The sequence below is a fragment of the Lytechinus variegatus genome, chromosome 17 (genome assembly GCF_018143015.1).
Source record: "Lytechinus variegatus isolate NC3 chromosome 17, Lvar_3.0, whole genome shotgun sequence".
NCBI classification, from domain to species: Eukaryota; Metazoa; Echinodermata; class Echinoidea; order Temnopleuroida; family Toxopneustidae; genus Lytechinus; species Lytechinus variegatus.
Window position 1 is genome coordinate 22,336,220 of NC_054756.1, and position 27,866 is coordinate 22,364,085.

At 39.3% G+C, this 27,866-nt stretch overlaps 1 protein-coding gene across 1 annotated transcript; it reads left to right on the forward strand.

Annotated features, from left to right (window-relative positions):
* Positions 1 to 65: 65 nt before the first annotated feature.
* On the forward strand, positions 66 to 27,612 carry LOC121430870 (nucleolar protein 4-like). Its single transcript, XM_041628294.1, has 7 exons — positions 66 to 206; positions 16,380 to 16,540; positions 17,936 to 18,130; positions 21,267 to 21,470; positions 22,702 to 22,845; positions 24,630 to 24,864; positions 26,202 to 27,612. The coding sequence occupies exons 2-7, from the start codon at positions 16,388 to 16,390 to the stop codon at positions 26,360 to 26,362; spliced, it is 1,092 nt and encodes a 363-aa protein (XP_041484228.1). The 5' UTR covers positions 66 to 206; positions 16,380 to 16,387; the 3' UTR covers positions 26,363 to 27,612.
* Positions 27,613 to 27,866: the final 254 nt, after the last annotated feature.

Sequence of the window (27,866 nt, forward strand, 5' to 3'; positions counted from 1 at the left end):
CTATGGTGTAAACATTCAATTTATAATTATCTTTTTTCTCTCTCTCTCTGTCTCCTACCAGGACGAGACCTCACTCTCGAGCGCAGACACTGAAATAAGCGACCCTAGCCTTCTATCAGAAACAAGTGCCTCACAAGCTGTGGAAGGGGTTACCGCACCAACAGAAACGGATAGACTAAGCCCCCAGCCGTTAGATCTCAAGAAAGGTAATATTATGTTAAACAGATGACTAGAATGAGAATGAGAACGAGAATTAGACAAAGAAGAAGATTATAAACCGATTTATCCGATAATAATGATGAGTAATGATAATGATAAATAGAATTAATTGGTAATAATTATGATAATAATAATAACAATACTAATAATAAAAGTAGTAGTAGAAATAATAACAATAATAATAATGAAAATAACAATGATAGTAATAAGGATAATAATAATAATAAAAAAGTGCATCCTATATTGTAAAGTATTTTAGTCTTTTATACCCTCGCAAATTGGACCGTTAACACGTAGTTTTCCTAGCGAAATATATACCCCTTTTTTCATTATTTTAGTGTTTTTGACAACGTGCCCTTTCTTGAAAAAAACATCCTTTTACGTGTTTTTAGGGTCACGCATGGTATCCACTTGTCAATGGAAGTGCCCCCCCCCCCCAGGGGGAAAAATCGTCAGTATATGGTTACATCGCTTCTCAATGATCGTGTTCTTTAAGGGAACCGATCACGTACAATAAATCACGGTGACCAATAAACAATAAAGTTGCAGATTGCCAATTTTTTTTTATATGTGATAGGCATACTGATAATCAAGTCTGATTTATTTTTACACCTTTTAGAATATGTACCTCGCAGTGAAATATATAGTGCCCCACTGCTTGCCGGGGCGCCCCGCTACAATCTTTGGCTCAGTATCCAGTCTTCCAGGGTCGGACGGGTCTGCACCCCTCGATTACCCCTGGGGTGCCCCAGCGCACCCCTTATGTTGCCTCAGCGTGCCTCCCGACACTCCGTGTTAGCATCTTAGTTACCCTTTTCACGGCTGACAGTACCCATATTGGCAATTACATGAAGGGGTACTCTTATTAGGGTCCGAGGACGGTTATGAAATTATGGATAGATTCTCTTGTCAATTTATTTCATTACATTTTTTGCTCTCGTATCTTCTCTCTTTATCCTGCTATCCGAGGAGCACTTTCTTTCTGTCCCTGCCTCTCTTCGTTACGGTTGTTTTTAAGCCAATAGTTTTGGTCATGATTGCAAAGATACGCGTGAAATAAAGATAGAAATATTTCGCTTTCATGTATGTTTCTTCGTGACAGAGTGAATACAGAACAAGTTCACATCATCCGGAATTATGCCTGTCTATTGGGGTGTTGCAAGAAACGTGCGATCAATTGCAAATCTATTTTTGGTCCCTAAATCAATCATACGTCTTGTAGTTAATTGCAAATTAGTGATTGATTGCTAATCTGCTCCTTGAAACAAGAAGTTTAATCTGATTTGCTACAGCTAACGTTGATCTATCAGTTGTAAAATTGGAACAGAATATTTGCGATTGATCGCAAATATTTGTTTGCAACACCCCCTTAGTAATGTGTCAGTGGTTTGAAGCTCATGTTAGTTTAATTAGGCCATTTAGTTTGCAACTTCTCCCTGTTTCAATGGCAGTGGCGTAATTAGTCAAATAATTTTAGGGGGTATGGCGTAATCAGGCAAAATTTATTTTTAAAAAAGTTGCGAGCAAAGCGAGCGAGTAAACATTTCGACATTTTCATCACAAGAATAAAAAATTGTGATAGATTTTGACATCATCAGGAAATGATATCATATTTCACCCTTCTCTCTTTCTTTTTCTCTCCTTTCTCTTGTTTATTCTTGGTCATGAACAAATTAGAAGGCAAGCTATCCCCAATCCGCCCCCAATTTGTACGTCACTGCTCAGTGCTTTGAAGTTTATGTTATTTTGATGGATGAGTTTAGTTTGCAGCTCAAAGAGAAAGAAAGAAAGAAACAAATAAACTCATAAACAGACAAAATGCCGTCCGCTATATGATTCTATGACTAAATATAATATTTATAGGGCCTGCATGTAAACAGTAAATGCGTGTAGAGCCATCGCGATGTCCTGGGCCCTATCTTACGAAGAGTTACGATTGATCCAATCAATCTTTAGTTCATGGAAATCCATCGGTGTCATATTTTTCTTTCTACAGGAAATATGCACAATGTCCTTTGTAAACAAAGAGAAGCACAGTGAATTTTCCAGAAAACGATTAATGCATGAATATACCTTATAGCTAGAAAATATTTTGAACAGACATGCATTATAGATGTTGACGTTGCTGGCCGTCCATAGTTGCGATTGATAACTCTTTGTAGAACGGGCCCCTGATGTTCATTAAGCGCTAGTAAACTATAATAGACTTTATAGAGAAAGAGGGATCGAAAAAATACATCATAGTGCAATGGAGGGGCAAGGTACCTAGCCCCCGTCCCTTATGGTGAACCCCTTAGATAGTGGAAGGGCAACGTACGTATGATTGAGTCGTCACCGAGATAGTGTACCTTGTAATGCTATACACACGGCAGAATAAGATATCCTTCCATATTTATTCTCACAACAAAACCCTTCTGGAGTTAGATTATCCAGTGTTGCTGTTGAGATTTGAGGAAATCAGACAGGGAGGTTTCTTTCATACCGAGCTCAGTTTCCTGGTGTTAAAGGCCAAGTTTACCCCCACAACTAATCAATTTGCTTAAAAACCCAAACAAACCGACACAAAATAGCATAAAATACTGAAAATAATATATGAAACTGATGTTATTGAAGAAACTTGTTGCATTTAGAATGTGTACCGTGCCCTGTTAGAGTTATCTACTCAATATGACGGTAAATTGGTCGTAATCAATGCATATATCATATATACACGTTTTGGATAAAAACAGGTGAAGTCTACGCGTCTGATATGAAACATGTTGGATATGGGGTCCACCCGCCAGTCATAAGGACCACTGGTCATAATACCCGCTAGTTATAAGGACCGCTAGTCATAATAGTCATAAGGGTCGCTATTCATAAGGGGCTTTGTTCATAGAGGTCGCTAGTCATAATCAACGATGGGGGTCGCCATTCATAATCAAACATGAGGGTCGCTAGTCATAATAAAGGAAGAGGGTCGCCAGTCATAAGGAGGAAAAAGGTTCGTTGATCATAAGGGTCGCCATTCATAATAGTGGATGAGGGTCGCCAGTCATAATAGTAGAAGGGGTTCGCCAGTCATAATAATGGATGAGGGTCGCCAGTCATAATAGTAGAAGGGGTTCGCCAGTCATAATAATGGATGAGGGTCGCCAGTCATAATAGTAGAAGGGGTTCGCCAGTCATAATAATGGATGAGGGTCGCCAGTCATAATAATGGATGAGGGTCGCCAGTCATAATAGTGGTTAAGGGTCGCCAGTCATAATAATGGATGAGGGTCGCCAGTCATAATAGTAGAAAGGGTTCGCCAGTCATAATAATGGATGAGGGTCGCTATTCATAACAATGAATGAGGGTTGCTATTCATAATAATGGATGAGGGTCGCTATTCATAATAATGGATAGGGATCGCCAGTCATAATAGTGGATGAGGGTCGCCAGTCATAATAGTAGAAGGGGTTCGCCAGTCATAATAGTAGAAGGGGTTCGCCAGTCATAATAGTGGATGAGGGTCGCCAGTCATAATAGTAGAAGGGGTTCGCCAGTCATAATAATGGATGAGGGTCGCAAGTCATAATAGTAGACGGGGTTCGCCAGTCATAATAATGGATGAGGGTCGCTATTCATAATAATGGATGGGGATCGCCAGTCATAATAGTGGATGAGGGTCGCCAGTCATAATAGTAGAAGGGGTTCGCCAGTCATAATAATGGATGAGGGTCGCCAGTCATAATAGTAGAAGGGGTTCGCCAGTCATAATAATGGATGAGGGTCGCTATTCATAGTAATGGATGAGGGTCGCCAGTCATAATAGTAGAAGGGGTTCGCCAGTCATAATAGTAGAAGGGGTTCGCCAGTCATAATAGTGGATGAGGGTCGCTATTCATAATAATGGAAGGGGTTCGCCAGTCATAATAATGGATGAGGGTCGCCAGTCATAATAGTAGAAGGGGTTCGCCAGTCATAATAATGGATGAGGGTCGCCAGTCATAATAATGGATGAGGGTCGCTATTCATAATAATGGATGAGGGTCGCCAGTCATAATAATGGATGAGGGTCGCTATTCATAATAATGGATGGGGATCGCCAGTCATAATAGTGGATGAGGGTCACCAGTCATAATAGTAGAAGGGGTTCGCCAGTCATAATAATGGATGAGGGTCGCCAGTCATAATAGTAGAAGGGGTTCGCCAGCCATAATAATAGATGAGGGTCGCTATTCATAATAATGGATAAGGTTCGCCAGTCATAATAATAGATGAGGGTCGCCATTCATAATAATGGATGGGGATCGCCAGTCATAATAGTGGATGAGGGTCGCCAGTCATAATAGTAGAAGGGGTTCGCCAGTCATAATAATGGATGAGGGTCGCTATTCATAATAATGGATGAGGGTCGCCAGTCATAATAATGGATGAGGGTCGCTATTCATAATAATGGATGGGGATCGCCAGTCATAATAGTGGATGAGGGTCGCCAGTCATAATATAGTAGAAGGGGTTCGCCAGTCATAATAATGGATGAGGGTCGCCAGTCATAATAGTAGAAGGGGTTCGCCAGTCATAATAATGGATGAGGGTCGCCAGTCATAATAGTAGAAGGGGTTCGCCAGTCATAATAATGGATGAGGGTCGCCAGACATAATAGTAGAAGGGTTCGCCAGTCATAATAATGGATGAGGGTCGCCAGTCATAATAGTAGAAGGGGTTCGCCAGTCATAATAATGGATGAGGGTCGCCAGTCATAATAGTAGAAGGGGTTCGCCAGTCATAATAATGGATGAGGGTCGCCAGTCATAAAAGTAGAAGGGGTTCGCCAGTCATAATAATGGATGAGGGTCACCAGTCATAATAGTGGATGAGGGTCGCCAGTCATAATAGTAGAAAGGGGTTCGCCAGTCATAATAATGGATGAGGGTCGCTATTCATAATAATGGATGAGGGTCGCTATTCATAATAATGGATGAGGGTCGCCAGTAATAATAATGGATGAGGGTCGCTATTCATAATAATGGATGGGGATCGCCAGTCATAATAGTGGATGAGGGTCACCAGTCATAATAGTAGAAGGGGTTCGCCAGTCATAATAATGGATGAGGGTCGCCAGTCATAATAGTGGATGAGGGTCGCCAGTCATAATAGTAGAAAGGGTTCGCCAGTCATAATAATGGATGAGGGTCGCTATTCATAATAATGGATGAGGGTCGCTATTCATAATAATGGATGAGGGTCGCCAGTAATAATAATGGATGAGGGTCGCTATTCATAATAATGGATGGGGATCGCCAGTCATAATAGTGGATGAGGGTCACCAGTCATAATAGTAGAAGGGGTTCGCCAGTCATAATAATGGATGAGGGTCGCCAGTCATAATAGTAGAAGGGGTTCGCCAGTCATAATAATAGATGAGGGTCGCTATTCATAATAATGGATAAGGGTCGCCAGTCATAATAACGGATGAGGGTCGCTATTCATAATAATGGATGGGGATCGCCAGTCATAATAGTGGATGAGGGTCGCCAGTCATAATAGTAGAAGGGGTTCGCCAGTCATAATAATGGATGAGGGTCGCTATTCATAATAATGGATGAGGGTCGCCAGTCATAATAATGGATGAGGGTCGCTATTCATAATAATGGATGGGGATCGCCAGTCATAATAGTGGATGAGGGTCGCCAGTCATAATAGTAGAAGGGGTTCGCCAGTCATAATAATGGATGAGGGTCGCCAGTCATAATAGTAGAAGGGGTTCGCCAGTCATAATAATGGATGAGGGTCGCCAGTCATAATAGTAGAAGGGGTTCGCCAGTCATAATAATGGATGAGGGTCGCCAGTCATAATAATGGATGAGGGTCGCTATTCATAATAATGGATGAGGGTCGCCAGTCATAATAATGGATGAGGGTCGCTATTCATAATAATGGATGAGGGTCGCCAGTCATAATAGTAGAAGGGGTTCGCCAGTCATAATAGTAGAAGGGGTTCGCCAGTCATAATAGTGGATGAGGGTCGCTATTCATAATAATGGAAGGGGTTCGCCAGTCATAATAATGGATGAGGGTCGCCAGTCATAATAGTAGAAGGGGTTCGCCAGTCATAATAATGGATGAGGGTCGCCAGTCATAATAATGGATGAGGGTCGCTATTCATAATAATGGATGAGGGTCGCCAGTCATAATAATGGATGAGGGTCGCTATTCATAATAATGGATGGGGATCGCCAGTCATAATAGTGGATGAGGGTCACCAGTCATAATAGTAGAAGGGGTTCGCCAGTCATAATAATGGATGAGGGTCGCCAGTCATAATAGTAGAAGGGGTTCGCCAGCCATAATAATAGATGAGGGTCGCTATTCATAATAATGGATAAGGTTCGCCAGTCATAATAATAGATGAGGGTCGCCATTCATAATAATGGATGGGGATCGCCAGTCATAATAGTGGATGAGGGTCGCCAGTCATAATAGTAGAAGGGGTTCGCCAGTCATAATAATGGATGAGGGTCGCTATTCATAATAATGGATGAGGGTCGCCAGTCATAATAATGGATGAGGGTCGCTATTCATAATAATGGATGGGGATCGCCAGTCATAATAGTGGATGAGGGTCGCCAGTCATAATAGTAGAAGGGGTTTGCCAGTCATAATAATGGATGAGGGTCGCCAGTCATAATAGTAGAAGGGGTTCGCCAGTCATAATAATGGATGAGGGTCGCCAGTCATAATAGTAGAAGGGGTTCGCCAGTCATAATAATGGATGAGGGTCGCCAGACATAATAGTAGAAGGGGTTCGCCAGTCATAATAATGGATGAGGGTCGCCAGTCATAATAGTAGAAGGGGTTCGCCAGTCATAATAATGGATGAGGGTCGCCAGTCATAATAGTAGAAGGGGTTCGCCAGTCATAATAATGGATGAGGGTCGCCAGTCATAAAAGTAGAAGGGGTTCGCCAGTCATAATAATGGATGAGGGTCACCAGTCATAATAGTGGATGAGGGTCGCCAGTCATAATAGTAGAAAGGGGTTCGCCAGTCATAATAATGGATGAGGGTCGCTATTCATAATAATGGATGAGGGTCGCTATTCATAATAATGGATGAGGGTCGCCAGTAATAATAATGGATGAGGGTCGCTATTCATAATAATGGATGGGGATCGCCAGTCATAATAGTGGATGAGGGTCACCAGTCATAATAGTAGAAGGGGTTCGCCAGTCATAATAATGGATGAGGGTCGCCAGTCATAATAGTGGATGAGGGTCGCCAGTCATAATAGTAGAAAGGGTTCGCCAGTCATAATAATGGATGAGGGTCGCTATTCATAATAATGGATGAGGGTCGCTATTCATAATAATGGATGAGGGTCGCCAGTAATAATAATGGATGAGGGTCGCTATTCATAATAATGGATGGGGATCGCCAGTCATAATAGTGGATGAGGGTCACCAGTCATAATAGTAGAAGGGGTTCGCCAGTCATAATAATGGATGAGGGTCGCCAGTCATAATAGTAGAAGGGGTTCGCCAGTCATAATAATAGATGAGGGTCGCTATTCATAATAATGGATAAGGGTCGCCAGTCATAATAACGGATGAGGGTCGCTATTCATAATAATGGATGGGGATCGCCAGTCATAATAGTGGATGAGGGTCACCAGTCATAATAGTAGAAGGGGTTCGCCAGTCATAATAATGGATGAGGGTCGCCAGTCATAATAGTGGATGAGGGTCGCCAGTCATAATAGTAGAAAGGGTTCGCCAGTCATAATAATGGATGAGGGTCGCTATTCATAATAATGGATGAGGGTCGCTATTCATAATAATGGATGAGGGTCGCCAGTAATAATAATGGATGAGGGTCGCTATTCATAATAATGGATGGGGATCGCCAGTCATAATAGTGGATGAGGGTCACCAGTCATAATAGTAGAAGGGGTTCGCCAGTCATAATAATGGATGAGGGTCGCCAGTCATAATAGTAGAAGGGGTTCGCCAGTCATAATAATAGATGAGGGTCGCTATTCATAATAATGGATAAGGGTCGCCAGTCATAATAACGGATGAGGGTCGCTATTCATAATAATGGATGGGGATCGCCAGTCATAATAGTGGATGAGGGTCGCCAGTCATAATAGTAGAAGGGGTTCGCCAGTCATAATAATGGATGAGGGTCGCTATTCATAATAATGGATGAGGGTCGCCAGTCATAATAATGGATGAGGGTCGCTATTCATAATAATGGATGGGGATCGCCAGTCATAATAGTGGATGAGGGTCGCCAGTCATAATAGTAGAAGGGGTTCGCCAGTCATAATAATGGATGAGGGTCGCCAGTCATAATAGTAGAAGGGGTTCGCCAGTCATAATAATGGATGAGGGTCGCCAGTCATAATAGTAGAAGGGGTTCGCCAGTCATAATAATGGATGAGGGTCGCTATTCATAATAATGGATGGGGATCGCCAGTCATAATAATGGATGAGGGTCGCCAGTCATAATAGTAGAAGGGGATCGCCAGTCATAATAGTGGATGAGGGTCGCCAGTCATAATAGTAGAAGGGGTTCGCCAGTCATAATAATGGATGAGGGTCGCCAGTCATAATAGTGGATGAGGACAATGGTTTGATAACTTTCACAGTGGCGTACCGTGGGTCACGGCATGGGGGGGGCGCCAGCAAAATATTTGAATCACTGAGTGATTGCCAGTTATCATGGTTATACTGACCACAATTAGACCACAAACAGCGAGATTTTAAGAAATATATTTTAGGAATCCACTTAGAGTATGCATATCTCACCATAGTCATCTTATGCAAGTGCTAAGCGCTTGCTGATTTATTAGAATTACATCTGAACACATGAAACACTTTTTGCAGTCATTGCAATTTTGATTATCAAACGCATCTGACAAATATTGCGAGCGCGAAGCGCGAGCTGAAAATTTAAATAATATAGACCTATAGTGGGGCATTCTAAGGTTTCTTTGTAGGAATTAACTAGGACCATATACGTATTTCATTAACCAAATCATGCGAGCGAGAGCTGAATTTTTTTGTTATTCAGATTAGGAGAAGGGATATTTTAAAGACAGATTTTAGAAATTCATGAAGAGCTGTCATATCTCACCAATCCACTAAAGCGAACGTAATAATGGAAGGAAATGTTTCATAGATACGAAGACCTTAACATGGGGCAATCACTTTTTGAGTCATGAAAAAGAAGCTATGTCACTAAATAAAACAGTGATAACTCAAGTGCTAGGAAACATATTTGGTTTATATTGACTTGAAAACGGGATGTTTTAGTACAACAGGATTATATATCTCGTGAAACAGACAATGCGAGCACCAGGAACAATGAAGACGTAGGCCCTGGGCAAATTATGTTTCATAAAGGTATGATTACAATGTTTCTTATGTAATGTAACAATTATCATATAATATAACATTATAATGAATAATATTTTCCTCTTCACCGCTACGTTTCTCTTCCATTCTCCCTCTTTTCTCATTTTCCCCGTTTGTTTTTTTGTTCAGCTGATTGGAGGGGGGGGGGGGGCTGCCCCCATGCCCCCCTTAGTTACGCCACTGTGTGTCCATACGGCAACCCCCTCCAATATTATCTTTTTTTATCCCATCATGATGATGGTTTAATGGATTTATTATATGTTTCAATTTTTTTGACATTCCATCTTAATCCCTTCCCAAAGACCCAACATTGATGAATTTGAAGAAACCGGGGTTTCTCTTCAATGACATAAGTATTTCGTTTGGAAATGGTGAACTGGCTCTTTATTTGCATTTTATGATTAAATAATATTGTTTTATTTGTTTAGCGGTATTTTAGGAAGAATTTTCACCAATAGAACAATTATCTCTTGTGATACTTTTTTCATTTCTTTCGTAGAAAGTGTGTGTATGTGTGTGTGTGTGTGTGGGGGTGTTTGTTCGGGCCATCTCCCCCTCCTTGAAGGGGGGGGGGTATATCCCCATCCTCCGGGATTTACGCCAGTGCTGCTGCATGTTTGTAATATTTTTGCTGATTATGTAATTGTGTACATTTCCGATTCTCTATCTGGATGAGCGTGGGTCTAGTATTCTTCTGTATTCTATTCTTCAATAATCAAGCAGTCTTATTTATATCATTAGTTTTGGGGTGTAACAATTCAAGGTGGGGGATGTTAACTTGTTCTGATTGGTCTATAGGTAACTGTCTATCAAACTTTCTCTGGTATAAGGGGTGTGGTGATGCTCTGTGCAAGTGACTCGGGCTGGAAGTGTGAGTCCTACTTCTTCCTTGAAGTTAGCTGACATCACTGGAGGTTGGTCATTAATGGTCAAGGTTTAGGATTTAAATGGCATTGGGGTTTTTGGATTCTTAGATGACATTGGGGGAGTTTGTAAACAAGTGAATGTGAATGACTGAAAGGATAACAGGAACTTAAATACATACTACATAAAATACTACATAACAATTCAATGCGATTTACAGGTATGTTTACATGAAATTGATAAGTGGTATATAAACAATTGTTTAAAGATCAATGTTACTAGAATAAGTATTATGCTTATTTCAACTCGTTATTAAAAAAACAAAGGAAAATTTTATATAAAGCTTAATGGCAACTCAAACAAGTTAATTCTGTAAGATATTTAGGTGTTGAAGTTAATAATAATCTCATATGAAATGTTCATGTCAAACATCTATGTAGATCAATAAGTTAAATGCTTTACGACATTTAAGTAAAACTCTTAAACCAGACTTACATAATACTTTATTGAAAAAAATAATCAGTCATGTATAGATCATGCTCGTTCCGTTTGGGGTAATTGTTCATTGAAAAACAGGGAACTTAATAGACTGCAAAGGCGAGCGGCACGTATTGTAATGAAAGAATATGATTTTCTATTAGTTGTACAGATTTAACTGAAATTGTGACAATCTTTTGATACAAGGAGGGATTTTTTTATGTATTTTAGCTTCTACCAATGTATATATGGACTTGCCCCTATTAGACTCTGTAATGATATTGAACTATTTACTGATAGACATGGATACACGTAATGCTGATTCACTGAATGCTGTATTACCTATAAGCCAAATATTGAAAGTTTCAAGCAATCCTTTAAATTTAGTGCAATAAAGACATGGAACTCCTTGTCAAATGAACTCCAGAATATTTCTAACCTCCTACATTTCAAGAGGTCGTACAAAAACAAGTATTTTTAAATTAACAGTAGACTGACCTTTTATCCATATTTTATTGTATACTTAACTGTCTAGTTAATTCTGTATTATGCTGTTGTACTCCTTTCTTTCCCCCCTCTCTCTCTCTCTTTCTCTCTCTCTCTCTCTACTTCTGCCATATACTAAACCACACTATTTCTCTTCCTGCTCTCTCTATTTTTTGCAACTTTTATTTTAAATTAAGCATATTCAGTATTTTAACTTAATTAAGTTTGTATGCATTTTTATTGTTATTTCATATTCTTGATGTAACAGGACCGTGTTGAAAAACAGTGTTTTATTTGAACATTTTATCCTGTATAAAGATGTTTTAATAAATGATTAAATAAATAAATCTATAAGAAATTTTTAACGTTAAGTCAACATTTTTCTTGCGACTTGACCTTCAATATCTTGAAATGTAATATTACTTTTCCTTGATATTCTGACTGACCCAGGAAACCGGGACCATGAGAGGCTCAATCCCTCCCCTTGCCGTCCTTTTCAATAAACCAGTACAATGTTAACCCCCCCCCCCCCACAAACACACACAAACATTTCGAACTTACCTAACCCAAGTCCCCCCTCCCAATTCGAAACCATACCGCAGTCAATTTCAAAACAGCAAGTCGCCAAAGGAGAATGCATAATCATTATGGCTGGATAGGCCTATCTCATCTTATCCCAAATAATTTGATATCATAATTAATTGAGATATATATATGTTAACGTTTGGATTTGAATAATCTGCAGGGAGTCTTTTCCTTGCAGTGATACATTTTGAGATTGCGCCAAAGTTATTAAGAAATGTTTCCAATAAATAAATCCTATTATATCTGGCGACCCTCATCCATTATTATGACTTGCGACCCTCATCTATTATTATGACTGGCGAACCCTTTCTACTATTATGAATAGCGACCCTTATCTACCATTATGACTGGCGAACCCCTTCTACTATTATGACTGGCGACCCTCATCCATTATTATGACTGGCGAACCCTTTGTTCTATTATGAATAGCGACCTTCATCCACTATTATGACTGGCGAACCCCTTCTACCATTATGACTGGCGACCCTCATCCATTGTTATGACTGGCGACCCTCATCCATTATTATGACTGACGACCCTCATCCATTATTATGACTGGCGACCCTCTTCCACTATTATGACTGGCGAACCCCATCAACTATTATGAATAGCGACCCTCACCCATTATTATGACTGGCGAACCCCTTCTACTATTATGACTGGCGACCCTCATCCAGTATTATGACTGGCGAACCCCATCTACTATTATGACTGGCGACCCTCATCCATTATTATGACTGGCGAACCCCTTCTACTATTATGACTGGCGACCCTCATCTATCATTATGACTGGCGAACCCTTTCTACTATTATGAATAGGGACCCTCATCTACCATTATGACTGGCGAACCCCTTCTACTATTATGACTGGCGACCCTCATCTATCATTATGACTGGCGAACCCTGCTACTATTATGAATAGCGACCCTCATCCACTATTATGACTGGCGAACCTCATCTATTATTATGACTCGCGACCCTCATCCATTATTATGACTGGCGAACCCCTTCTACTATTATGAATAGCGACCCTCATCCACTATTATGACTGGCGACCCTCATCTATCATTATGACTGGCGAACCCCTTCTACTATTATGACTGGCGACCCTCTTCCACTATTATGACTGGCGACCCTCATCCATAATTATGAATAGCGACCCTCATCCATTATTATGGCTGGCGAACCCTATCTACTATTATGACTAGCGACCCTCTTCCACTATTATGACTGGCGACCCTCATCCATTATTATGAATAGCGACCCTCACCCATTATTATGACTGGCGAACCCCTTCTACTATTATGACTGGCGAACCCCTTCTACTATTATGACTGGCGATCCTCATCTATCATTATGACTGGCGAACCCCTGCTACTATTATGAATAGCGACCCTCATCCACTATTATGACTGGCGAACCCCTTCTACCATTATGACTGGCGACCCTCATCCATTGTTATGACTGGCGACCCTCATCCATTATTATGACTGACGACCCTCATCCATTATTATGACTGGCGAACCCCTTCTACTATTATGACTGGCGACCCTCTTCCACTATTATGACTGGCGACCCTCATCCATTATTATGAATAGCGACCCTCACCCATTATTATGACTGGCGAACCTCATCTATTATTATGACTAGCGACCCTCATCCATTATTATGACTGGCGAACCCCTTCTACTATTATGAATAGCGACCCTCATCCACTATTATGACTGGCGACCCTCATCTATCATTATGACTGGCGAACCCTTTCTACTATTATGAATAGCGACCCTCATCTACCATTATGACTGGCGAACCCCTTCTGCTATTATGACTGGCGACCCTCATCTATCATTATGACTGGCGAACCCTTTCAACTATTATGAATAGCGACCCTTATCTACCATTATGACTGGCGAACCCCTTCTACTATTATGACTGGCGACCCTCATCTATTATTATGACTAGCGACCCTCATCCATTATTATGACTGGCGAACCCCTTCTACTATTATGAATAGCGACCCTCATCCACTATTATGACTGGCGACCCTCATCTATCATTATGACTGGCGAACCCTTTCTACTATTATGAATAGCGACCCTTATCTACCATTATGACTGGCGAACCCCTTCTACTATTATGAATAGCGACCCTCATCCACTATTATGACTGGCGACCCTCATCTATCATTATGACTGGCGAACCCTTTCTACTATTATGAATAGCGACCCTCATCTACCATTATGACTGGCGAACCCCTTCTGCTATTATGACTGGCGACCCTCATCTATCATTATGACTGGCGAACCCTTTCTACTATTATGAATAGCGACCCTTATCTACCATTATGACTGGTGAACCCCTTCTACTATTATGACTGGCGACCCTCATCTATTATTATGACTAGCGACCCTCATCCATTATTATGACTGGCGAACCCCTTCTACTATTATGAATAGCGACCCTCATCCACTATTATGACTGGCGACCCTCATCTATCATTATGACTGGCGAACCCTTTCTACTATTATGAATAGCGACCCTCATCCACTATTATGACTGGCGAACCTCATCTATTATTATGACTAGCGACCCTCATCCATTATTATGACTGGCGAACCCCTTCTACTATTATGAATAGCGACCCTCATCCACTATTATGACTGGCGACCCTCATCTATCATTATGACTGGCGAACCCTTTCTACTATTATGAATAGCGACCCTCATCTACCATTATGACTGGCGAACCCCTTCTGCTATTATGACTGGCGACCCTCATCTATCATTATGACTGGCGAACCCTTTCTACTATTATGAATAGCGACCCTTATCTACCATTATGACTGGCGAACCCCTTCTACTATTATGACTGGTGACCCTCATCCATTATTATGACTGGCGAACCCTTTGTTCTATTATGAATAGCGACCTTCATCCACTATTATGACTGGCGAACCCCTTCTACCATTATGACTGGCGACCCTCATCCATTGTTATGACTGGCGACCCTCATCCATTATTATGACTGACGACCCTCATCCATTATTATGACTGGCGAACCCCTTCTACCATTATGACTGGCGACCCTCATCCCCTATTATGACTGGCGACCCTTATGATCAATGTAGCCTCTTCCTTTTTATGACTAGCGACCCTCATCTAGTATTATGAATTCCGCCCCTCATTGTTGATTATGACTGGCGATCCTTATGATCAATTACCCTTATGGTCCATTATGAATAGCAACCCTTATCTTGCATTATGAAAATCGGACCTTATGACCCATGGTCCTTATGACCTTATGACTAGCGACCCCTTTTGCCTATTATGACTAGCGAGCTTTTGGGTATAGGATTTTACACGTTATGACTAGCGGTCCTTATGACCAGTTAGTATTATGACTTATGGTCCTTATGACTGACGGGCTTATCCCTTGGATATCGTTTATGATAAGATTATTTGGAAACTATTTCATCCGTAAAGACTTGGAATCAGAAGCCAATCCAGGAAATTCATCCCAAAGTGTTTGGGAGGAGGGGGGGGGGGGTGTTCAGAAAAAAACCCCGAAAGACTCCCCGAATGAAGATGATTTATGTCACGAAGAAGTTGATAAGAAATAACAAAATACAACAAACAAACAAACAAGAAATCTTTACTTTCATACTCTATGTCCCCAACATACCCCTATACAAATATATTGATGACTCTCGACTCTCAAGGGGGGGGGGGGGGGCGGATGTGCCCCCCACCCCGGATCCGCCACTGGTACGATTGTTGTAAAGATTTGTAAAGATGTTTAAAGGCGTGACTGTAGCATACCGGAAAAGGGAAAGTCAGGCTCTACTTTATAAATAGATTTCCATATTTGTAAAAGTTTTGTCTGTGTTGTAGGTTTTACATGGAATTCGAGAAACACTTTGTATTGTTCTTATTCAACAGTATAGACACAGTGCTGTTTTTTTAAATGATAATCACATTCACGTTCCTCCAATTAGGTTATGATTAAATACACAGATGAATATAGTGTGGATTGCTATATTTAGAATGTAAAGATGTTATCCAACTTTTCCCTTATAAACTATTTTAGCCCGGCGTCGACTCAGCGGTAGTTTTCAATATTCAAATCCAAAACAAAAACAAATGATCTTGATATATGAAATCTCAAATGGACAGATTCTAAACCTCAAAATGACTATCTTTTTTTGCCAAGTAATTATTAATTTTTCATAAAATTCCTACAAAGCTCCCCTCTGATGGGGGTATCGTTTCCCCGATGTTTCACTCATTAAAATTTCTTTTTCGAATATATCGGGATCGGCAACAACATCCTATTTAATCACATGACTTATCATACGACGTACAGGGGAAGTGATGAAGGAGACCGGAAGCCAGGGGACCCACACCCCAGATGAACACGGGAGATCTTCAGCAGAGCCCGACACACAAGCCAAGACAGACTCAGCGTCCAAACAATCGATAGCGAGGGCACCCCCGGATGTGACTGCGCCAAGCCATATTTTCGGGGTAATGTTCATTTACCTTTCTAGCGCCTTCAATAGTTTATTTTCTCCTCCTTCCGTTTTGTATTTCTGCTATTTTTCTAATCATTTAGTTATTAAATTTGTCATGTGTTTTCTCCCTTTTTATCAATACAGATATGTTTATTGCTTGATTTGCTATTTTTTTCATTTGAATTTCAACCCAATAATTTTAGGTTAATGAATGAATCACGTGTAAAAATTAATACTAATAATGGTTCATTCTTTTGAGTTCTCAAAACGAAAGCCCGGCTAACGAATTGACAACTCATCAATTCACATTACCAGTGATACCTCATTACAGAGTGAAAAATTACATTCCATAGTTCAAAGTGAATTTCACTTCTGTTATTTTCAATCTATGTTTGACCATGGACCCGCTACTCTAGTTGGTCCACGGTTTGAATTTGATATTCATCGGCCTTCAAATATGGCTTGTGTGGTTTCATAAATTGGTATTTTTACGTATTAATACGAACGTCTGGGAAACATAAATTGGTATGTCACCATATGAAGCTGTTTATCAGGTTTACTCTGAATATGGTTTGTTATTTGCCTAAAAAAGTCCTTTGCAATAAAAGCTTATTTTCTTCCTTTTTTTCATCTCCCTCGTCTTCTTCTGATTCTCCCTCCTCCTCTGCCTCTTGGCTTCTTATCAATAAATTATTATTATTTTATTTGGCATTTAAAAAAAGAAAGAATACAAACAGATCAGAGACAAGATCAATCAAACTTGTACATAATAGAGAAAAATAAGACCTGGATGAGGGTTGGAGAGGCTGCCTGGGTATGGAAAGGGCTAACTTAATAGCCATAACCCACAGGTCCTCCTCCCCAAACCTCCCAACCCCATCCAGGTCAGAACACTGATGGTATCATTTCCGTCACTTTTGGTTTTGCTTGGTTTATATTGCTGACATTGTATCTGTTCGGGCCTATCTTTTACCCATCCATGCATTCCACCATCTTCATCACCACCTTCATCATCACCACCACCACCGCCATCATCATCATCACCACCACCACCACCACCATCACTATCATCATTATCATATCATCATCATCATCATCATCATCATCGTCATCATCATAACATCATCATCATCATCATCACATCATCATCATCACATCATCATCATCACCATCATCATCATCATCATCATCATCATCATCATTACATCATCACAATCATCATCATTATTATCATCATCATCATCATCACCACCACCATCATCACTATCATCATCATCACCACCACCACCACGACTACCTTCTCCTTTCATCTTCACAACCCTACTCCTTCATACTGATGACGTGATCAGACATCGGGCACATTATGAATATCAATCTTGAATATTTTCTTTATTTACTTTTTTTCTAGCCGGCAGCAAACGGGTACGGGTACAGCCTTTTAGCGGCAGCTGCTGCCGCTGCAGCATCCGGGGAGTCGAGTCGAGAGACTCCCGAAGATCTCACCGTCAAAGACGAAGACGACGATGACGACGGTGACGATGACAGCGATAAGATGGGAGAGACGGCCCCCGGTGTCGACCCCGAGAGGCTGAAAGCATTTAATGTAAGTGTCCCAGACAACAAACCATTTTGCCCGCGCTATCAAGTAAATGTTTTCTCAAAGCTGAGCTAAAACGCCAGCGCCCAGTATATAGGGTGACTTTTCTGCATACCTTTTAGAGAATTTCAATTTTCTTGATAATATGATTTCGACTTAACCACCCCCCCCCCCCCCTCCTATCACCACCGCTGGAACCCCTCTCTGTACCGAAAATTATACAATTTCATGGTACCAGCAGCCAGTACTAGAAAAGTAATGGGTAGACGTGTGGCAGCTATTTCCGTGTATTAATTCTTACACCATGTCTCAACGAATACCGTCATTTATCTCCAATTTCTATAAATATCAAAAGGTAGGTAATTATTATAACTAACGAACATTATGGTGTTTTTCTGAGAAGTTTCTCCTGAAGTTTTTTTTTGTTTGGGGGGGGGGGAGGGGGAGGACTGGGTTAACAAATGATCTTACTTTTCACACTTTCGAGATCTCCTCTTTATTCTCATTTGGTTTATCGTCTCATTATTACAAAGTACAGGAAGGTCTATAACGTGTCTGCCCAATTGGCTCCACTCCCAGGGGGAGGGGGGGCGGGGTTATAATTGGTACATTCTTCAATGCTGTACTTCGGACACCTTCTACAGGTTCACTTTTGCAACTTTCTGTTTGAAAATGTGTAATGTTTTAATGCAAAACTAAATAAATGCATAGGATGATAAAACAAAAGTGAATACAATATCGGTATTGATGTTAGAAGAAAGTAGTTGATGTGGATTTCGACAAGGGTATATTGCGAAAAAGCAAAAAGGCAAATTTGTTGTAGGGTCATGGTAGATTTAACAAAAATGAGATAATGCTTACAAGTTTTCTAGAACCTTTGCTGATATCAGAAGAATTACTATGCCTTCCCCTCAAAATTGAATTAAATTGAAAATGCAAAATATTTGCAAGTAATCGCAAATTTCTATTGACATTTTACAACTGATGCCGCAGTTTTAAGCACAGCAAATCAAATTATAGTCCTTGTTGAAAGAGCAGAGCAGTAATAAATTTCAAATGTAAATTACTTGCAAGACAAATGATAATTTGGGCATCCAAAATAGACTTGTAACTGTTTGCATTTTTTTGGGGGGGCGGCAAAGCCCATAATTGTTTTAGGGGAAAGGGGGGGGGGGCAAAATGCTGTTTTGCAGCGACCTTCCTCCCTTTCATCTCCTTACTGACTTGCATCTACTGAATGACGGCGATAGATGGAATGGGGGGGGTGTTAGACAAGGGGAAGGGGAAGGGTCTGCGATACTTATCCATTCATTATAGATATCTCATATTGTAGTTATGACCAAAAATAGTTTTGATGTTTTGTTCAAGGTAAGACTCGTAAGAGGGTACGTGATCGGATCTCACTTCCTTGTTCATGGGATTCAGGATTATATATCGCACTCACTATAGCAAGAAAAGGAGGGAAAGTTCACTTATGTTATGCGATCCTTTTCTTTGATTCACACGCTATTTGAATTGACTTCATTACATGTCCGACTTTCATATTGTTGTATTATTATTGTTGTGTGATTGTATGGGGGTTTCTCTCTTCTGTCCTTCTTCCTCCTCTTTTTTTACTCTTCTAATTTTTTTCTTCCTCTTCTTCTCTTCCTCCCCCTCCTCTTGTTCTTCTTCGTCTTCTTTTCTGTCTTTCTTCTTTTTCTCTTCCTTCTTCTTTTTCCTCTTCTTCTTTTCTTTCTTCTTCTTCTTCTTCTTCTTCTTCTTCTCCTCCTCCTTCCTCCTCCTCTTCTTGTTCTTCTTCGTCTTCTTTTTCTCGTAAGTTCTTCTGCTTCTTCTTTCTTATTAATTCATATCATTATCATTATTTTGATTCTTCTCTGATTTCTTTCCTCATACTTACTAGACTACATGGCGCGCATTAATTTTCCGAGATTTTTCATATTTAGACACAGCAGTAAAACACAACGGGCTGACACGTTTAAGCCTCTGTTTCATTTTCTGTTAGGAAATGACGACATAATGAGAATACCTAAAGCTGCCGGGTCTTCACACTGGAAATCCTATTCATAATTGTCTCCCTTTTTTGTTCAAACGTTAACCTATATGTTTGTCCCGTCTTTTCAATCAAAGCATCTTTCAATTGTTTGATTTTTCTCTAGATACATACATGTACATCAGACACCCGGTATAATAATTTGCAATGCTTAGAAACATTGCATTAAGGACAGCAGTTTGTATAATAGCTGATGCACCTGATTAAATAAAAGTAAAAATAAACAAAATGAATAAATACATAAATAAAAAAAAAGCGTTACGTAAATGTTCCATTTCATCATTACTATCATTATTAGGAAAGCAAACAAATTTAACATTCATTTTTTCCTAATCATTTGCAGTATTCCCTGAATATGTCAACGTGCAAAGCTCTTGCAATCTCCCTATATCTGACCTAGCACCACCAAATGTTCCCACCTGGTCTATTCAGCTCTTGTATTTGAACTTGATAATTACCAATACTTTTTTTTAAGGGGATTGTGGAAATTTTGAAGAGGAAATACTCTGAATTTGGTGTGGTGGTTATAGCGTGGTGTTCGCTTTGGTAATTTACCCTTTACGGTTATCGTGAATTGGGGCTGCGTATGGCTACACAACTGCCACTTCCTTGTTTCGATATACGTTCAAGTGGTTACTTTTGGCACAGATAGGTGCAGTCAGGGAGAGGGAGAGAGAGGAGGGGGGGGATAAGAGTGGGAGTGGGGTGGGGGAAGGGGGGGGGGAAAGAGGGATGGGTTAAAAGGGAGGAAGTGGCGTTGATCATGAATGCTTTTAATAGCTTAGAACACTTCAATGCAATTTCTGGCACGTGTATGAGGAAAAATAAAAATAATTAGTTTTACGCCCCATGTCCGGTTTAAAATATCCATCGTGGATATAGCTCTTCAAATTAAGTGCTATTTAGTTCTATGAATTTAATGTGTCTTATTCTAATTTGGTAAGTGTCCTATTTAAAAGAATGCTTTTAACATCACAACAGAGTCAGAGGTGTCATTTTACGAAGAATGTTTCATCTTACTGTAAGCATTTCAAAGAATGTTTTTATATCTTTTCCCCCGTATGTCGTTTTTTTGTTTCCCCATCGCAGATGTTCGTCAGATTATTCGTAGACGAGAACCTCGACCGAATGGTTCCGATCTCCAAACAGCCCAAAGAAAAGATACAAGCCATCATTGAAGCCTGCTACCGACAGTTTCCGGAGTTCCACGAAAGAGCCCGAAAGAGAATCCGAACCTACCTCAAAAGCTGTCGACGGATGAAACGGCAACGGGACCAAAATGGGCTGGACTCGGTATGTATATTTATACCAGGAACAGCTACGGGGGGCGGGGGGGGGGGGTGGTGGTCTGTCCATGGTATAATATTTCATTTGGAGGAGAGCATATTAACAATAGAGAATAAAAAGGTAGTAAAGAAAGAAAATTGATCGTATAATTGTGTGCAATTTTCTCTTTCTAAAAAAAATAGGGAAATCCATTCTTTCATGGGAGTGTTGTTTTGCTGATGTTGTATTTCAGAAATCAATTGCATGCTCAGACAGGATTGTGAATAAACCATTTGAACTGGAATGCTGCGTATTCTACTTATTATTTCTTGAAAAAATATAATCCAATCTACATTTCAACCTCTGTTTCCTTTTTTTCTATGCCTATTCCCATTTCATATTGCCTTATTATTTTTTTTATATTAGTAGTCTATTTTCCCTTTCTTTACTTTTCTTTCCTTCTTTCTTTCTTTCTTTCTTTCTTTCTTTCTTTCTTTCTTTCTTTCTTCCTTCCTTCCTTCCTTCCTTCCTTCCTTCCTTTATCCTCCCATCCTTTCTTTCTTTTCTTCCTTCCTCCATTCCTTCCTTCTTTCTATATCCTTCCTTCCTTCTTTCTTTCATTCTTTCTTTCTTTCTCTTCCCATCCTTTCTTTCTTCCCCCTTTGGCTCTCTTTTTACATTCTTTACTTGCATCCTCTTATGTTCCCCAGTTTGCATCCGCCCTTCCCTTCTTTCTCTGACTCTATCTTACTTTTTGAATACTTCATTCACTGCAAATTGGCAAACTGATGACGTCACCCACTCACTATTTCTTTTGTATTTCATTATATGAAATATTTTTATTTTATCCCCCCTTGTCAAGTGAAACAAAGTTATTTCTCCCTGAACATGTGGAATCACCATTATTTTTACAGTTTATAGTTGAGTTAAGTTGGTCTTTATTGTCAAATCTGTAAAAATTGAAGTATTGTATAATTCAAACAATAAAAAGACAAAAGAAATAGTGAGTGATGGACATCAATGACTCTCTCATTTGCATATTGCTGAGTTGTGCATTTACATGTAACTGTTTTGTGAAATATCAGCGAAACTTACAAACGTCATAACTTATTTTACATCCGATTTCGATGAAATTTGCAGCGTTATGTTTGTTTAATTTTTCTATATCGATTCAAATCAACAATTTTTTAGTTTGGACTTGACCTTTAAAAAATTTCAACATTAAGTTTCCTCCACAATTCCCCTTTCTTATATGCAGTCGTTGCGGCCCACTCCGCCCCATCTCACGTCAGCACGAGCCGAGCATATTCTAGCCGCCGCATGTGAGAGTGAAAGTGAGAACGCAAAAAGGCTAAGAATGGAACTCATGCAGGCTGGCCACACAGTAACTTCTGTTACTACGGTAAGCAATATACTCATATTATATACATAGTGCTATATATATATATATATAGCAATATATATATAGCATAAGCAATATACTCATATTACATACATAGTGCTATATTTATATATATATATATATATATATATATATATATATATATATATGTGTGTGTGAAGCTATACATGTACAACAGCTTTGGCAACTCTTTTATTTAAATATTGTAAAGAAATGGATGAAGAGAACAATGGTAGACGTAGCTTAAATCAAGGTTCCCCAGAGCTATCTACCCTTTGGAAAAATTGGTTATGCCGAAAAAATGTCTCTGCCGGGAATCGAACCCGGGCCCCCAGCTTTGAACGCCGGTGCCTTAACCACTAGACCACAGAGACGGGCTAGTGGCTAGGCCGACCGAGATCCGATTGACCGTCAGAAAGACAGATTTTCGACACTATACCAATTACCTTTGTCGGGTGAAGGTGGGTTTTGAACAATGACAAGCCGTCATGCCTCAGCTGGATCAAAGCTATTGCTTCGATACAGTACACGTATGTGAGAAAGTATATTAATGTGTGAAGCTATACATGTACAACTGCTTTGGCAACTCTTGTATTTAAATATTGTAAAGAAATGGATGAAGAGAACAATGGTAGACGTAGCTTAAATCAAGGTTCCCCAGAGCTATCTACCCTTTGGAAAAATTGGTTATGCCGAAAAAATGTCTCTGCCGGGATCCATTTCTTTCTTCATCCATTTCTTTACTATATGTATATATATATATATATATATATATATATGCATACACCATGTACATAAGGCAAATTCTATGAATGGGTTTATTCCGTTATAATACACATTTAGACGGAGGTAGAGGGTGTTAAGGCGCATTGCGAACATTGAAAGAAGAGAAAGAAATTAGCCTTAAAGAGAAATACCAGTAGTTGCAGTAAACACTGATTTCATGAGAAAGTCTGTAAAACCAGGCTTAATTGTCACTATATCATCGAGGATCTAGATCTGGTACAGTTACATAAACTGAACTTTGTGAAATCTTGAACTCTACGCTGAAAAACGTTCGCACTGAAGATCACCAACACAGATAGGCACACGTGGGACAGTGTATAATTATTGCGAGAATAAAGACCCGACGGAAGTGACCGAATCCGTGCTTATTTTGCTTATTTCTCAGCAATTACACAATTTCTTCCAGAATCCTTTGGCACATATTTTTTATTCATACAAACACTTGGGTGGTAATTATATTAGATTCTGTAAAAAGTCATTTTGAGATCGTTACCAAAACTGGAATTTATCTTTAACTGCAGATGTAGATATAAGTATATATATATATCTATGATAATAAAATCATGGTAGGAATCCTAATTACATGATTGGCTGAAACCTATAACATGATCAGTCATTAACATTAGCTAACAGCTAAATAATTCCGTAATGCATATCATTGTAATTGATATCAAATGAGAGATACACATTAGTGTTGACATTCATCAACACTTATCCTTATTGATTGTAAAATTTAAAAGTTCAGTAATTAATTCCCTTGAACCTTCGATGTGCTTGTGTTGCCAGTTTTCTTGGGGTTGATCTTCTTGTGTGAATCTGTAGAGTTCCTGGCTTATATGTCAAATTTTTTTTGCAAAAAAGAGGGTGTGGAACGCAAATACCTTGTTTTGTTTCACTGTTGGTCTTGCCTCAGTCTAACTCTCAGTCTAATGCCTTTGAAACAATAGAAAACAACATAATAAACACTTTTGTTTCTCTCTCTGCTTTGTTTGACACAGAGCGAATCAGTACGAGTAGAGCCTCAACATCGGGCGACGCCCCCTCACACCACCCCCGTTCCCTCCAGTCGGGTGGCGACGTACTCAGATGAGCCGCCTGCGAAGCTGACTGCCCGCCCCACAGCAGACTACCGCTTCAATGGAGTCGGAACGCATGATCCATACTACGCTAGTATCGCACCACATCACACGGCAAACGTGCTGCAAGCAACACAACATGCTCAACTAACAAATGGTAAAAAAAAATAATAATCTTCATGAAGGCCATTATTTTTGTAGAAGTGTTGTGGTACATTAGACTTGGATCTAGAGGTTTAGGGTTCAAATCCTTGTTGTAGACAGCTGATTTCTGTCTGTTGTATGAGTTTTTAACCATTATTATTTTCATCATTATCAATTTTTTTTGGGGGGGATACTCCTTCACAGATTGCTAACCATCTCGCACATAGTGTGTGGGACCTATTCCCCACAGGCAATTAGTGTATCACCACATATTTATATACAAATTTATGTACTAATATTATATATATACATATATATATATATATATATATATATATACATATATATATATATATATATATATATATATATATATATATATATATATAGTGTGATGATAAGTTTACTATTACCAATCGCTGTTGAGTTGTGAATATTAAACATAATGAGATGAGGCAAGGCCAACTCAACAGATGACGCAGGACACCATTTATTTGCTTTAGCTTTCGTCTTTTAATTGAGACATCTTCAGAAGCGTCTGAAAAATAGGAGATACAACATCCAAGTTTGTTTTGCACATCAATGAATTATCACCAAGTTGAAAATATTCCATAATGACAAATTAATAAATGAACCAATAACTTAATAAATGAATAATAAATAATTAACTCGATTAAACTAATAATGACATAAATGAAAAAGACATACCTGTAATTACAGACTATGATAGTATGACCGTATCCTATCTCGTTCTTTAGGAAAGTGGCAAAATTGCAAAATGAAAACATTGGTTGCTAGGTGGTGAAAGCGCAAAGCGCATTTGGTAATGCGCATATAATTTATGTCACAATGAATATGAATATTCATGAAATAGATATCGTAGGCTGGAGGATGATGACGAAACCATTGTTTCTTACAAGCATAGTAATTATTATTTTAATCGAATTAATTATTTATTATTCATTTATTAATTTATTTTTTTATTTATTAATTTGTCATTATGGAATATTTTCAACTTGGTGATAATTCATTGATGTCAAAACAAACTTGGATGTTGTATCTCCTTATATTTTTCACACGCTTCTGAAGAAGTCTCAATTAAAAGACGAAAGCTAAAGCAAATAAATGGTGTGCTGCGTCATCTGTTGAGTTGGCCTTGCCTCATCTCATTATATATATATATATGTAATATTAAGACATATTCATTTGCAACCTAACCCAATCTTGGTTTTTTAACAGCGTAGTATAGATGGGACCTTTCCAAACACCAAGGTCCAATCTAGACTAGCCTGGAATCAGTTAAGTCTCATCGGTGTATCCCTTTCATTGATCATTTCTATTCCTTCCAAGGACCAACAGATCTCAGTGTCAAGAAGATGACTTCAAAAACCCAGCTCAGTCAGACGGAGGTGACCAACATCCGCCAGCTCATCACAAGTTACCGGGAGTCGGCCGCCTTCCTCTACAGGTCGGCCGATGAGCTCGAACAAATGCTGCTTCAACTCAACTGAAAAACAACTGAACTTGACTGATTCACTCCACAGCACTTATTCCAGAAATGACGGTTATCGGAAGTTGGCCACATTCCTCCACAGGGCCCCGTCTCACAAAGAGCTACGATTGATGTCATCAACCACAGCTATGGAAAGCCACCAATGTCATAAAATTATAGATGAACACAACATTCCTTTGGCAATGGGAGGGGCAAACTGATTTGTATCGACAATTATGCATGACTGTACATCTGGCCCGTATTCTGAAGTCGGGTTTAACTTGTACCATGTCAAGCAGGTCTAGGTCTGTGCTGAAATTATGGATAGCCAAACATGTCAAAATTTTACATTGTCTGTTTCTGACGTTTACTGTGTTGTTTTCTAACTAGTGATATGGATAGATCCATACACCATACATTGAAATTATTCTATTAGAGATTTATGCCACTATATGCTATCCATAGTTAAACCACAACTTGAAAACTTGAAAATCAGAGGTAAGATTAAACCTGGACTTCAGAATACGGCCTCATATATTTATAATTACAAGTTACTTTGAACAGACATTAGCATTCTAGAGGTTGGGTTCACTGGATTTTTATAGTTGAGATCAATTCGATTGATCGCAATTCATTGTGGTGATGGACCCTGGTCAGCCACTGAGCTAGAACAAATGCTGCTCCAACTTGACTAAACAACTTCCTTTTCATTCAATCCATGGGAATGTTTCACAAGACTTACGGTGGTATTCTGATAGCCACGGTTTGGATAAACCTGGGTCAACTTAGATCACGCTTTTATGGAGTGCCAGTTGTCAACTTTTTCACCAGTTATTCTTATCCTGCTGAAAAAAAGTTGTCGAAAAAGTAATGGAGTCGTGACATGGGATGAATATGACAATACAAGAAATAAAGTGAATTTAAATGATTAATTGGTACATAATCATTTCCATGAATATGGAAGAAGTATTATGAAGCCAGCATTCCATAAAAGTGTGTAATAACATTCAAGTTTAGACTAGGGTTAAACCTAGGTTTAATTATCAGAAGACCGCCCATAGTATCTATTCCCCAAACATCTAGGATTACTTGTGTTATCATTTTATTTACTGTGGGGAAATATCCAAATTGGACAGTTGTTGATAACTATGTGAACGTGGGATGTATATGGATTTCAAGAATGGTATACCAAACGAAATCTACTACATTGTCTCATTAAAGGGGAAGTTCACCTTGACAAAAAGTTTATAGTAAAAATAGCAGAAAAAATAATAAAAAATATTGCCGAAGGTTTGAGAAAAATTCATCAAATCATTAAAAAGTTATTAGAATTTCAATTATTTGATTTGTGACGTCATATGCGAGCAGCATTCCTACATAGCGAATGGTAAAAAATCAATGAAATGTCATTTTCACAGAAAATTGAAAACGGTTTTCACTGTACCTTTAGTATATCAATAGACAAATCATTTCACACCCGATCATGAAAAGAAAACAAAATTAAGTCATCAGGAACCATACAA